Genomic DNA, 15,202 nt, shown 5'->3' on the forward strand with positions numbered 1-15,202 from the left:
GTCTTTATGATCAGAATATTTTTAGCTGAATTAATATATATGACAGATAAAGCAAATATATTGGCCTATATCACCATTTTCAATATATTTATCCTGTCTATCAATGCTTAAGTGCAAATTTCTATCAAAAATATTTTTTTCTTCCAAATTAGTTGCTAAACAGGGTCTCACAGCCCAAATGTGGCACTTTTTAGACCCACAAGGTGACCGCTGCCCACAATTGGGGAATCACCATTTTAGAGGTTTAGGACACCTGCTTGGTTGGAAACACTGCCAGTTCCCAAAGGGTGTGATGGCAGCTTTTATACTTACAGATAGTATTACAAAAGAGATTATCCATGATCCACCATGTACAGAACAGTTAGTTTGGCTACACGGAACTGGCCATGATGGATTATTATCCCCCGCCACAAAGAGGAAGGGGGATATAGGTATGGGTTTCGTTCGTGCGTCAGTCTTTCTGAGTTAATTGGGACAGATTTTCTCAGAAACTGTTCAAGATAGGATAACCAAATCTGATGTGTGGCTTCAGGGTATCAATATCTTGACGGAATTCGAAAATGAGAAGCGCACAATTTTTTTTTCCGTAGTTATTGCCCTTGTTCCATTTTTTTTTTTTTTTTTGGCAGGGGATGTTGATCACTATGTCATCTTGTATTAGTAAATGTCTTTTTGGAAAGTCTGCGTTTTTAGAGAAACGTCTCAAACGTGGCTAAATATTTAATTGTTATCAACTTTCACTTTCCCATCTTTGTCATGGGTAAATAGGTGAAATATTGTTAAAGCTGCGTTAAATAAACCATAAAGATCCAAAGCCAGGCGATGACTCTCAATCTTGACTCATTTTCTCAGTGACAATTATAGATTAGCATGCTAGCACAACAATTTATTTTTATTTTACAGACTTCTGGTTTGGTGCTGCTTTCATGTACTCACAGGTCATTAGTGATTTACCAAACCATGAAGCAAAAGAGCACAAAGCAAAAACATGATCGATAACTTCAAACATTCTGTATGTTAGCTTGATGGCTAGCTAGCTAAATTGCTGTTTAAAGTAACAATAACAATGCATTGGAAAGTGCTTTACAGAATGACTTCATAATCATAACATAAGCATGCTAGTTTTTTTTCAGTCTAAACAATGCAAACAATGAGAAGAGCAGTTTTTCCACAAACTTATTTGAAATTATTAAGGTTTTACCATATTACGACACTATTATGTCTGAAACAAGGACTGTCTCGTTTGTTTTTATTTCAACATACCCTTTAATCAGTAACACAAAACATGTTTGACTCATAACAATTTACCAATAAGTCTCATGTCATTAAATGTCTAAATGTTTGTCTGTCCAACTGTTGCTTAAACCTACTGACTGTGATTATTGGGTTGGGTAAGACACATTTCCCCCATGTTGCCTCATGTAACTGTGTAAAAATAAATCATTAGGTGGTGGTGTTAAGTTTGACAGCCATGCTTCTGTTGGACAGCTGTAGCCACAGATGTAGCTTACCCCCCCTTAATAAATACACCATATAACCTATCAATCCATATATAGGTAATAAATACTACTAACTAGAGCTGCACGATAATTATGAAAATCATAATCATGATTATTTTGATTAGTATTGTCATCACGATTATAATCACACTTAGGAGTGTGACGATATCTCAATATGGCAATATATCGCGATAATTTTTGCATATGATCGATTATCGATATTCTTGCGCTAAGTATCGATTCATTTTATTTTATTTTATTGATTTTTTTATTTTTTTATTTTTTTATTTAAGATTTATTTAATTATTTTCAAAACCTTTTCTTTTTCACTAAAACGTGCAGGTAGGTCTTCACAGAAATTTTGTCACTGTTTGTTCAAGGAACCAATATATTGTTTACAGCAATATTGCACTATAATGGTGTCACTGGTAAGAAAGACCCTATTTTTTGTTTACAGAAAGCACTATTGGAGATACTTATTCGTTTACATTGGTATGTTGACCCTTATTTACGGAAATGTTGTACTAAAATAGTGTCACTGTTCATAGCACACTTTTTCAACGTACTCTCTTTCAGAGATATGAAATAAAAATAGTATTTTTTCACTTAATCTTTTTTTTTTTTTATGTCATAGATTATCGTAGATTGATTTCTGACCAATATATTGATAATTGCAGTAGCGTCATAACGTGAGATAATCGTTATCGTCAGCTTTGTATCGTGTATGGTATCGTGAGGTACCCACCCCTAATCACAATATTTATCTTGTTAAGAAAAAAAATCAATTTTCATTATACTACTTTTAAACAAACATGTGTACAGTTTACACTGCAAAATGAAGCTTTAAATAAGAATTATACAAAAAAATAATATACAAAAAATAACAAAAGAATTTAAAATGTACCAAATGCTAACTGAATAAATACATTATTATCGAGTGCAGAGCCCATATTTTTAAATGTAAATATTGCCGACGATCAGGTTAATTTAATCCAAGCAACCAAAATTGTGGCCACTATTAAAATTTGAATAATTGTGCAGCCCTACCGCTAACCATATTGGACTGCTTCTACTTGATGACTTTATAACTCAGTCATCTCATGCTCTCTGTTGTGGGATGACATTTTATTGTCTGCGCTCGGGAGGAGTTATTGCAGCTGCTGCCTGAAATGCAGCTCTAACGTTTTCTAGCTGTCCCTCTTTTCTCCATGATGACAGCCCTGCCCTCTCATCCAGTCACTTGGCCTTTGACTTAAACTCAAATTTACAGAAATGAGCGAGGAGACGCTCCTGAAGAGCAGTTGTAGTAACCGAATCATGCGTGTGGAAGGTGGGAACAGGGAGGCAGGCATTCTTCTTAACTGTGAAACTGGGTTGTTGGAAAGGTCTTGGTGCGTGGCCGAGGTGAAGTGTAATGTAAATAAATACTATTTGAGCCACACATGAGCTTCACCACATCACTGACCTTTCATCTGCTCCTGTCAACCCCCCAGAGGCCCAGTCGGATATACTGTAGCGTGGTTCTACGAACACGGGAATGGCTCGTTCTCATGCACAGAATGTTTAGCCATATAAATATTTCACAGCAGACTTTTAGAGGTTAGAACGTAAAGTATAACATCCTGTTTGCAGAGGTGTAAAGAGTACTGATATAACTTACTCAACTAAAAGTACTGTTACTTGATTTAAAGTAGCTCAAATAAACTAGTTACTTTCACCCCCCACATTTATTTTTGGTAATAAAGCTTGATACAGTTCCCTTGCATACAGTGAACATGTATGAACTTAAAAAGGAAGAGATTAAATCTTGCGCAATTGGAATTTAATTTATTTTCCACAAAGGCAACTGTATTAAAAGGTTTTTTTGAAATAACACAACACCAATGAATTCAATTCAAAGTTTAAAAAAAAAAAAAAAAAAAGCTAAAAAAATAAAGTAAATAAAAGTATAGCTCAATTTATGAACTCTAAAACTGAGAAAGTGGTTTGCATTGCGTTTAATCTGATTGGTCGGTTATAATGTGACACGATGCATTTGATTGTAGTCTGGTCATTTAGTTTTTTGTAGTTTTACTATGACCGTTGATCATTTTAAAACAAAAAAAATAATAATTTACTCAGTAAGGGTTGGGTGTAGAAATGTAATTAACTGCTTTACTTATTTAAAACGTACTTAAGTACAAGTAAAATGACTGATTTCAAAATATACTCAAAAAAGTACAAGTACCCATGAAAACAACTCAATTATAGTAATGTGAGTAGTTGTAATCTCTTACTACGCAGGACTGCGGCTTTGGTTTGTGGAAAATCCTGCATCATTCCCGGAGCCTCTCATAGGCATTTCCTCCTCTTTTTTTATTTATTATCTCTTTCTGTACTGTGAAATGCACATCCATCCTAAAAATAAATAAATAAATAAATTCATTAATCCATGACAACTCTGTGCTCACTGCTACTGAACCGTTTACCATGAGTCATTATAAAAACAAGTGGGTTTGGATGGAGGTTTTTCTCTTTTTTCCCCCTGTGGGAATAGTTTCCAACAGGCTGTTCATGTTAGGTTGATTTATTTCTCCGCTTGGAGTCCAAGCTTGGGACGATGGAAGACTTTTTTTTTTTTTGACATTTCTGCCCTGTGAAGTCCAGTAGACATGTTTCCACACTCCTAAGTTCTTACTGTATACCAGACATGGGCAACTGGTGGTTGGGAGACCACATGCGGACCTCGGTCTAATTGTGTGCGTCCCCCAAAGTATACGCACAGAATTACTCAAAAAACACACGAAATAAGAGAAATATACATAAAACAACAGTAACAACACACAGCTTTACTTCAAGCTCCCTTCCATAAATAAACAGAATATATAGAAAACAACACCAAAAATACATATGACTCCAAAAGTAGAGAAAGTTACAAAATGGCTAAAAAAATGACAACACAATTACACAAAGTGACTCTAAAATCACACAAGACAGCTACAAAAGTCGTAAAATGACTCCAAAAACACACAAACAACAACTAAAATACACAAATGCCTAGCCTTGGGCGGTATTCAAATTTTGATACCGTCAAACCTCCTCCCTATTTTACCGTGGCATACGGTATTACCGTGACTAATTAAAAAATGTGTGTGTGTGTACGGAGCCGTACGTTTACAGCATTCATCATTAACAGTGCTGCTTTTAAGGTTTAAATGATCAACTTACGGAGTTACTAAAGGATGAGCTCACTCAGAATGTAGTTCACTGCTTTCATTTTGCCTCGGTAAGTTGAGGAAGCCTCAGTCTGTTGTCGTCTCACTGTAGCGGGAGGGAGGGGCTACTGCCGCGGCTCTACAGACAGTGAAGGACGCTTGAATTCGCTTGAAAAGTTCACGTTTTTCCACTTTGACCTCTTCGCTCAAATCACGCAAGTCACAATGCTTGAGGGGAGATTACTTGCGGTCGCGTGATTTACATTGATTTAAATGTAATCTAGTTGATTCAGCGGTGCTGTCAACACATAAGTGCTCCTGGACATAGAGTCATGTTTAGGCATTAAATAAATTATATTTTATATTTAATCTTTATCTCCTATATAAGTGTATTGCATTCTTTTTTATTTAAATGACGGTATTGAAACTTATACCGTTGCTATTTTTATAACCCCGCGGTATAAGGTATTACCGTATTACCGCCCAAATGACTCTAAAAACACACAAAATAACAACAAAAACACAATAAATTCAAGAAGAATGTTCTTAATTACAACAAATACACTTTGTTCTCTCCTGTATTTATGCTCAGATTGGTCATTATTCTAAATGCTGATCAGACGTTGTAATAACAGTTGCCCATCTCTGCTAATCAGTACTATGCCAGAGTTACCAACACTTTATTAAGGTTTATCTGGTCACTTCTGGTCATGTGATCAAGTGTAGCAAAGTTAGAAGATGCCAGATTTCAACAATATCTATTTGTGCCCACACCCACTCTATCTTATCCAGGTGTCTGACTTGTTTGCTCTTATCTGTAGCTCGGACCTATTTACCCTGTGGTTTCCTTGTTCCTGTTTGGCTGAGATACAAAAGTGACTCGCACGACCAGACCATCTATGTACATTACATCCAGTATTGTTTCATAGTTTAATACTAACCAGATAATGTCATCAACCATGTTTAAAAGCATTATATATTGTCTAAAGGTAGATAAAATGATTGAAATATAAATGATATTGTTTGTGACATTTCTTAATGGCCCTTTAAAAATGTCACCCATGTCTTCTCTGTCTTCCTTTATTTTAAATGAAACTCTGGAGCAGCTCAGCTGTGCCCCGTCGTAAATGGGCACATTTTAAAGTTAATCTGCGACAGAAGGTGCATGTGTCAGACAGAGGATACTGTTTCATCCTGCTCGACATGAGAACCTTAGCACAGACGGGGTTGATTGTTTATATTTGCTCCTGGAGGTTATGGAGCAAAGGTGGCGTTTCGTGTGAAGAAGAAAGCCATTGAGAAAAACAATTTGTTACAAACTCAATGCGTGGCGCTTCAGGGCTGCGTTAGGACTACTTACATGTGTCAAGCACACAAAAACACCCACAGGCTTTAAAAAGCCTCTTTTTAGCAAATGTAAAATGAAGTTTGTCAGGGAAAAAAGAAGAGTGATTTGATTGCCTCCATTTTTTTTTTAAGTTAATTAACTTAAAAGTCAAAATTTTCCAGAACTTAAAAGGTTTTTGATATCAGTAAAATTAAAGTGTCATAAGAATTAAGTTCATTTTTAAATAATCCCTATTTGAAACAGCAGAAATAACAGGACTTCTATCATTCTTAGCATGTAATTACTTAATTACTTTAAGTTGTGTTTTTAAGTTATACTTAAAATATAGTTCCATGTACTCAAATAATGTTACACCAACTTGACATAATTGAGTGGAACTTTTTCTATAACTTTGAATATAAACTATTGATTCTATTTAATGACCCTGAACGTCTGGGTTTACAGTGTATAATGGATTTATGTGACTGTAATCTAAGCGAAAGAAATGTTGCTTGTTTAAAGAGGATTTGTGTGTGTGTTTGCTTTGGTTTAACTCAGGTTAAAAGGTTTTTAAAGTGTTTGAACAGAATGCTATTATAGTATAGTGAACCAGTCAAATATGAATGTACTGAGTCACTGAATAGAAGTTATGTTGAATTGCCAGTCTCTTTTGGGGCCTGTTCACAAATAGTGGGCGGGGCACATTAGGTGGCTGCCACCTGTGTCACCTGTCGTACCTACAGTGTATGTTCTTCTCATCATTGTGCTCTGCTGCTTGTCTAATAGGTTTAATAACACAGAGAAGAATAGTTCGTTGGAAGGCTACAGCATGTCCGCAGTGCATTGCAGACACCTGCACACGCACACGCGTTATTATGGTGAGTGACGGAGCTTTAAGTTCAGACCGGGTGGGGAGGAGGGATTGTAACTATTACTCTTAATGTTTTCGCGTAACACGTGGAGAGAGGAATTGGTTTCAAATGTAGATTTGTGGTTGTAGTTTTAGGTTACATAATGTTGCATGTGTTTGTTTTTATTATTCAACGTTAAGTGGAACAGGACAAAGATTTAGTCTATTATTCATCTCTCTTGTTATTACAATTTTAATCATTAGATATGTATTAGAGGCAGTGAAAACTATAGATTATTCTATATCGCAACTTTAAAAAAAATGATAATCATGATTTTTTTTTTTTTTTTTTTTTTTTACCATCTCTACGTATTCATAGGTTAACAATGTAGCACACTTTCATTTTCAGTTGAAATACATTTATTTCTTGGAAATGTGACTCATGTATTGTTTCTTAAAAAGTATGATTCAACTTTTGTGTTTGAATGGGGACTATTCAAACTAATTGTGATAATTGTTACTATTAAATTGCAATAAATGAAAAATTAGAATCGCAATATAAAGCGCATCGGCAACAAAGTATCAGGATTAAAATCAAATTAAACAAAAGCAGATTGTTTCATCATTAACATCCATACATTGTTTGTATGGCTTATGATGAACACTGCATAAATTGTACATTTTTTGCCCTAAGTAATGACAAATCCAGAAATAAAACAGAGATAGTTCATCGTATGCATATATACGTATTAGGCGTAGCACTGGGGACAGAAAATGGATGGATGCATAGTAATCTTAAGAAAATGACAAATGATGCCACCAAATAAAATACAATGTTCATGTGGATCCTCAAAAAGTCTTAAATAGTATTAAATTAATGAATCTAATAATAAGGCCTTGATTGTCATTAAAATATCTTAAATCAATGTTTCAAAAGTCTCGCATTTTAACTTATAGTAAGTATGATTTCATAATTGTAATTAGTCACATTTCAAAATAAATGGTGACATTAGTTAGATTTTTTTTAATTCATAAACAACATGGGAAAACGTAAATTTAACGAAAATTGCCTTTTCTTAATGGCTTTTAGTTTTTGTAGTTTAATTGTTTTATAGATTTTTGGCTATTTTTGTAGTCATTTTGTGTTTTTGGAGTGATTTTGATTTTTGTTTTTATTTTACTGTCATTTTGTGTATTTCTGTATGTTTACTTCGGGGTCCGCCAGTTGCACGTCTGCACTAGACACTAGAAAAAAAAAAAAAAAACCCTATATAATTAATGTGGCATGTTTTTCCCCCAATAATATTTACTGTGAATTTGGTCCTAAATTTATTATTATTAATTATTATTATTATTATTATTATTATTATTATTATTATTATTATTATTATTATTATTATTATTATTATTATTATTATATTTAATTCAAGACAAGGATTTAAACCATCTGTAGCCTATAGCTGCATGTAAAACATTGTAATATGGGAATCTAGCTTAGTCGTGAAGTATGAAAAGAAAGTCAGTTTATGTATTAAAATTAGTAAAGAGAGTGTAGAGAAATAGATAATGATTTTACTCTGTCGCCCCCTTGTGTTCAAAGTACCTCATTGCAGTGTGACTCATGGAGAACAGGGGTTTTTCCCCCGCATCAAATGCTTCCTATCCGGGTCAGTGCTCTGACTGCATGACTGAAAATACCTCAATGACTCAACGCTGACCGCAAATACACGTGGGGATGTGTGTTTTGTATATGTCTCCATGGCAACGGCTCTCGAGTTTCCAATTCTTTACGCATTCACAAAGACGCTTGGAAAGAGTAGTGGGTGAAGGAAGTACCACGTGCTCGCATAGCATTAGGTGAGAGGGAAAAATGAGGAATCTAGAGTAACTTGATCTCCTGAGGCTCACACAGAGATATTTTAAGCATGTAGCAGGAAATCACAGGGTGATTAGGAAATAGCAGGAAGAGCACGGAATACCATCTTACATCGATTATTTCTGTGGTAAAAGAAGTGATGGTGAGGAAGAGGATGAGAAGGAAGCTCATGTTTCTACAATGAGACACAACTGTTGATTGTTTTGATTTTCATACCTGAAGCAGCGTTTGTCGGACTCGTAATCAGAATAGATGCTTAAGTAGCCATGTGTTTTACTTCAATATGCAGTTTATTGGCCCAAACGAATAACAAAAGCTGGTATGTTATCAGCTGTTGTCTTTACCCACCAAACAAAGACAAAGTTTACCGTTTTGAAACCTTCAATACGATTATTTGAAGCATGGAGTGCTTTCTTCATAACTTGCACACGCAACAAAGTCACATATTTCCCAGAAAATGCAGGGATTTGTCATTTTTCTCAGTTTCTCTCATGCCCGAGTTGTTCCTGGTTTTTAAATGGCACGTCACAAATGTTGAAGGATGGAGTTGCGGCTCACAAGATTGTTTCGGATTTCATCACAAACAATGTATTTGTTAACATTCAAGTTCCTTGAATTGCATTGTGAGATTAGGAATCCTGTCGAATGTCCAAAATAACATTTCTTATATTTTAGGGCTGGGCGGTATGACCAAAAATGTACAGTATATGACGGTATTTTTCAAAATTCTAACGGTTTCACGGTATATGACGGTATTTTTTTTTTTTTTCATGCATAATCAGGTGTTCCACACTAATAGTAATACCAGTTTGCAACAGCAGCCCAATGGCTCTTTGCCGTGCTAGCTTAGCTTTAGCATTAGCTTTATTTCTAGCTTTAAATGCTGCATACTCAGTGGTGTGGTGGTTTCTTACGGTGAATAAAGTAGCGTTTTGTTGGCAGCTCCACCTCCTACGTTATAGGAGTTTACCTTCCTATTTAGAAGTGCAACGTTAAAAAGGGACCGGTCTGAAACGCGGGGCAGCGTAGTGTCCCGAAAGTTGTGTAATCAAATACACCGGTAAGGAGGTATATTCAAAATTCATATCATAACAAAAATATATACCGGTATTCGGTATGAATTGGTATACCACCCAGCCCTAATTTCAGAAGTGTCTTTACTTCATTCCTACTGTGATTTCTTGTGTTTCACCAGCAGACAGGGAAAACAGTGATTCACTTAATGCCCTTTTTGTTCTGGTTTGTTTCTGGTGTTTCCCATCACTCCGCGAGAAATTAAATCTCACCCATTTTTGCATGTTTGGCACAACTTTTAATCCATGAAATATCCCTTTGGCAGTGTGTAATGGACATTACCATGCATGAGTTAGAGTACTACTACTTTTTGCTCCTCCCTTATCCCCAAAACATGCAAGCTGAACACAAATGCCACATGTTTCAGCTAAGATGATGTCACAAATCTTATTTTCCAACTATTGCCTCCCAATTTATGTCTCAGGATTGAATTCATGTAACAAAGAAAAATCTAATCTAATCGCCATTAAATTGAGTAAGTCACACAAAAACTGTTTTGTGTCCTTGAAACATTCATTCAAAAACATAACATTTCAATATTCACCAATAAACCAAAGGCTACAATTGCATGTAGATATTTAATCCAGGTGTATAAATTACCCTGACATGCAGAGGGAGACACATGCAGTGTCTGAGTCCTTCTGCTGTGGATTGATTCCCTCTTCAGTTTAATCAATTATATATGTGCAACCAAATAAACACCTACCAATTCACCCAATACTTGACGTTGCACTCAATGCTAAGCGACAATTCACCCAAAATTCATCCAAAAATAAGATTTCACAACGACAGGTTACTGAATTAATATAGCAGAAAATGTTCCTTCAACCAAGAAGAATTTGAAACAAAATACAACAGGTGTGTGCTAACTGCAAAATCTGTATAATTATATTTAAAACCATTAGCTCATTGAGCTAGCGTCACAGTAAATAGGCAGCTTTATTAAGACGTCTCCTGTAAACATAGCAATTTAAATTTAATTTATAGCTACTGAGGTGGCTATGAATTAAATTTAAATGAAAGTAGCTACCAAGCTGTAGGTGTGGATAATATGGTGTAATCTTTGGAAGGTAACGTTTCACACTTAACGGAATGAAGGATGTGATAAACATGGGTGTGATTACACTACTCACAGTTTTATGGGCATTCCTTTCCGTAAGGTGTGGTGCTGCTTAAGGGTCATATTCATTAACATCTTCCCTTTTTTTCACAACAAAGTAAACAGTGTTTGGGAAATGATAACTATTATTATTATTATTATTATTATTATTATTATTATTATTATTATTATTATTATTATTATTATTATTATTATTATTATTATTATTATTAGGGGGGGGTGGCCTAGTGATTAAAGACGCTGGGCTTGTAATCGGAGGGTTGCCGGTTCAAGCCTTTCTCTGGAAAAGCAAGAAACCTTTTAGCTGTTTGAGTCAGAATGCTAATACCTAGAGCTTTATTGTAAATATTACTACATTGTAAGGTCAGCCTGAAATTCTTTAAAAACAAAGGCCTGGGCAATATATCGATATTCAAGATATATCCAGTTTTCTATTTTGGTAATACAGAAAATGTTGGTATGTATGTTGTTCTTGTATTTTTGTTGCCCCATGGTGTATTTTTTTCTCCTTTTGTGTCCGTTTCATTATTTTTGTTGTTCTTTTGTATATTCCTTCGTTTATCTGTACGTTTTTGTAATAATGTTGTGTATTTTTTGCTGTCATTTTATGCATTTACTTTTGGAGCTGCTAGTTGCCAATGTCTGTGATACATGTGATACAGTTGTTGTTGTTTTTTACCAATCTAAAAGCACCGTAATGTTATTTTAGCCTGTGTTGCATTTTGCATCAGCAAATTTAACTCTGAACAGTCTTTCTGCTAAGACTTTATTTGAATTAAAACTATCAAGATTTATATTGTATATCACCAATTTGCGATATGATTTTTGGTTCATATCGCCCAGCTTTACTCGTGCATATCAATTGTAAAGCAAGTCCTAACCTCTCGTTTTGTGCCACACTTCCTCTGTTCATGTAAAAAAAAAAAAAAAAGGCCTAAGGAGTGCAGCTGTTTTTGATTAGGTAAGTCGAGGTCAGAGTGTAGTAAGTACTCAGAGATCTTAATGATATGTCTTCTTTTATGAGGAAAAGAACTAGTGACTAAGATGTCTCACGTTGCTACTTCTCACTTGGGTTCCTACAAAAGGTTTAGACTTTCATCAGGAGCTGTTGTTTATCTGCTCCAATCTGAAAGTCATTCCCTGTCTATGAGCTTTGTATGTTTGCACTTAGCAATCAAACTCTATCAGTGGTTTCTTCTGTCTTTTTTCACCCACCCACATACCACACCCTAATTCCTTAGCCTGCCTTGACATTTAATGGAGCTACAAAGGTGTGTCTCTAAATTTGCTAACGTGGCTCTAAATGAGTCAAGACACACACACACACACACATCCACACACACTTGTCCTAACACATTAAAAGCACTCATGTTCACACAGGCAGCCCTTAATACCCTGCAAGAAAAGAGAAGAGAGACATCAGTCAAGAAGGGGAATTGAGAGACTGATCCATGCAACGACAGAATAGGCAGGATTTAGCTCATGCAGGAACACACTGTGTCTCAAGCGTTGCTGTCAGGATACACTGCAGAAGATTTATAGGGACCATAATGGAGAACCATTGTGAAATGTTAGATACAACTGTAAAGATAACCTCAATAAATCCAGAGCTTTGAGTTCAAGGGGCTGGAGTGAACTTTTCTAAAGGGCGTAGGCAGCTCTTGGGATTACAGTAGAGGGACAAAAGAAGTTATTAAGATATTACTATTATGTTTGGGGTCAGGAGAACACATGTACAACAGTTTTGACCTAGAAATCTGATTATTTGTAAAAACTTGTAGATTTGATCCTAGAACTGTGCCTTGGTTCAGTTCCAAACACTCCGATGGAGAGACATATAATTTTGTTGAGGGGATGTAGCTGGGCTAAGCTGTGATACATGTTCGTTGGTATCATCTATATGTGTGTGGTATAGTCTTTAGAGCACATGACTATAAATCTAAATGTGCAAAACACCAAATTCCACCAAATGTCTAACTGAGCTGAAAAACTAGCGTGGAACTTTCACCCATTTGTAAACTGTTGCACATCCCAGTGAGTCAGTGGCATTTAAGGTGTGGTCAACACAGTCACCACAGTCACCAGCCCATCCTAAAACTATCACATTCTCCATCTCTGGATTTTTTTTATTTTTTTTAAGCTCTAATACCTAGAAACGCCTGAGCTGGATCAGCAGCGATTAACCAGAAATGTCTGCATCAGTCTACATGTGGTTATGAGTGAAACCGTTGCTTCTTTGTTGGTTCTTTAGGCTATATTAGTGTTACTTTTGGATGTGTGTTGTCATTTATTGTTCTCTCATGGTAAATAAGCATTAAAAGCCATTGCCACCAATCCTTTATTGCTTTTTATTGCACCCTTTGACTGTGTAGATATCCTTACGCAAGCCCAGCGATTAAGTGATAGAGGCTGCCACACCTCTCCTTCCCTTTTTGTGAGCTGCATGAGGAATGGGTGTGTTTTGAGCCCTACCCGCTGCGTCCTTCACACACTAGCACCACTAAATACACACTTGCACATCTCACACAAGGATAGGCCCAGACTTTGTAGCCCAGAGGCACAGTTTCTTATGGAAGGAAAGGAGTGTGGGGGAAAAAAAAAACAACCCATAGAGAGCCGTTGGAGAGGAAAGTAAAGGAGAGGAATCATATGTTTGGGAGGCATTGGGAGGATTGCTACCACAGGATTGAGACCTTTGGGACAAACGATAGAAAGGGAAACGGCAAAGGTTCCCAGCAAGGGAACAACTTGTTAGGTATTCTTTATAGTTAGGATTATCGATTTGAGTGAACCATGAACTCTCAGCCACATCGGTTGAGGAATTTCTCCTCTGATGGCGTTGGCAGAGAGAGGATGCCCTCTGAGGAAGCCTATTACCATGGGATGCTGAAGGCTACGGACGGCAGGAAAGGTACAAGTATTGTTTCTGTATGAGTTCCTGCTGATAAGGGAGTTGTTCTTCTTTCATGGAGAGAAGGAGATTGCAGATCTTTACGAGCCTGAGAGGTTTTACACTGATCTTTGACTTGTTTGCATGTTATATAATGCAGTCATTTCCATTTGTGAGTACTACAGTACTTGCGAAGTGATTTTTTTTTTCTTACAGTAACTCTGGTTGGACTGAACTGTTCAGTATTTTCCTCACACAGTGACTCTTGTCACTCCCCTTTACTGATACATCAGCAGCTTTCTCACCTCGTGTTGGTCAGAGACATTACTACTTTGGGCTTTGTGAATGATTGACAATTTTTTCGATGCATCGATTAATCTTAACGATTCATTTTTCCAGTTCGATTCCATTAGACTCAATTCGATTATCGATTATCTCACCATCAATTGACTAAAAGTAATTTATACATTTAGCCATTAGGAACTTGACTTTGTCCTCTTAAAGCTGATAAGGCTGAGGACTTGTTGGATGTAGCATTACAGTAGTGTTAGCCCCAGGTTATGACCATGAGAGTTGTCAGAATGCCATCTGATCATTGTTGTCATGTAAATAACCTTTTGAGGCTTTTAAAATGCAATCAAAATCCATGCAAAATATAGTTTCATGATATCCTTTTTTTTTACACAGGCAGCTCTATTTAGTTCATACTATCTATAAGTGAATAATGTTGTACACTTCTACACGTTGAAACGGGTGTAATCAAGGTGCTGGCAACAGAATCCAGGGACACACCTTGCGGTTTTTAGCCCAAACTCCTCAACACTGTCAGGTTTGTTGACTCATAGGGTGGAATCTCTGCCCTGACCTTGTTGTTTCTTGTTAAAAAAATGTATTGAGTATTGCTCCTGCCATGTCTTGTGTAGCAATTATGGAGACTATTTAATTGCTCCAAGAGCATTCCGAGTAAGGTGATTGAATGCCTAAACTGTTTCTGAGAGCACAGTTAACAGTGGTATTACAGTGAAGATGTGACCAATGAAAACACACTAGTTTCTGGACAGTAAGGGTGAATCTGAACACAGTGACAGTGAGATGTGTTGTGACTTCGCTGCCTGTGGGCACGTGCACCGGCACCTGTGCAAGAGGCATGAAACCACTGGTTCTGGAAGAACCAAACAAGTGTGGGGTGCAGTTTTCGTTTATGTACTGTATGGCAGAGCTACACTTTTAGATACTGGATTATTTCTGGTATCATCTATACCAGATATCGGCTCCATGCGGCCCTTGGCCTAATTTTTTACGCCCCCCAAAGTTAATGCACAGATATAATAAAAAATACAAAAAAACACTACAAATTCACAACATTTCATCA

The 15,202-nt window shown here is 36.3% G+C and overlaps 1 protein-coding gene across 20 annotated transcripts in view; it reads left to right on the top strand.

Annotated features, from left to right (window-relative positions):
- The window catches only part of LOC114477761 (plectin-like), a 171,791-nt gene that overhangs the window by 106,536 nt on the left and 50,053 nt on the right, over positions 1-15,202 (top strand). For 3 of the 20 annotated variants that reach the window (XM_028470328.1, XM_028470329.1, XM_028470331.1), the window contains exon 1: positions 13,494-13,851. The exons of 16 other annotated variants lie outside the window; for them this stretch is intronic. In XM_028470328.1, the coding sequence (XP_028326129.1) occupies positions 13,734-13,851 (118 nt within the window). In that variant the 5' untranslated portion in view covers positions 13,494-13,733. Of the gene's footprint in view, positions 1-13,493; positions 13,852-15,202 lie in introns of those variants that run through there. One more of the 20 variants, XM_028470333.1, reaches the window with a different exon arrangement.

Source organism: Gouania willdenowi, chromosome 16 (genome assembly GCF_900634775.1).
Source record: "Gouania willdenowi chromosome 16, fGouWil2.1, whole genome shotgun sequence".
Taxonomy (NCBI): Eukaryota; Metazoa; Chordata; class Actinopteri; order Blenniiformes; family Gobiesocidae; genus Gouania; species Gouania willdenowi.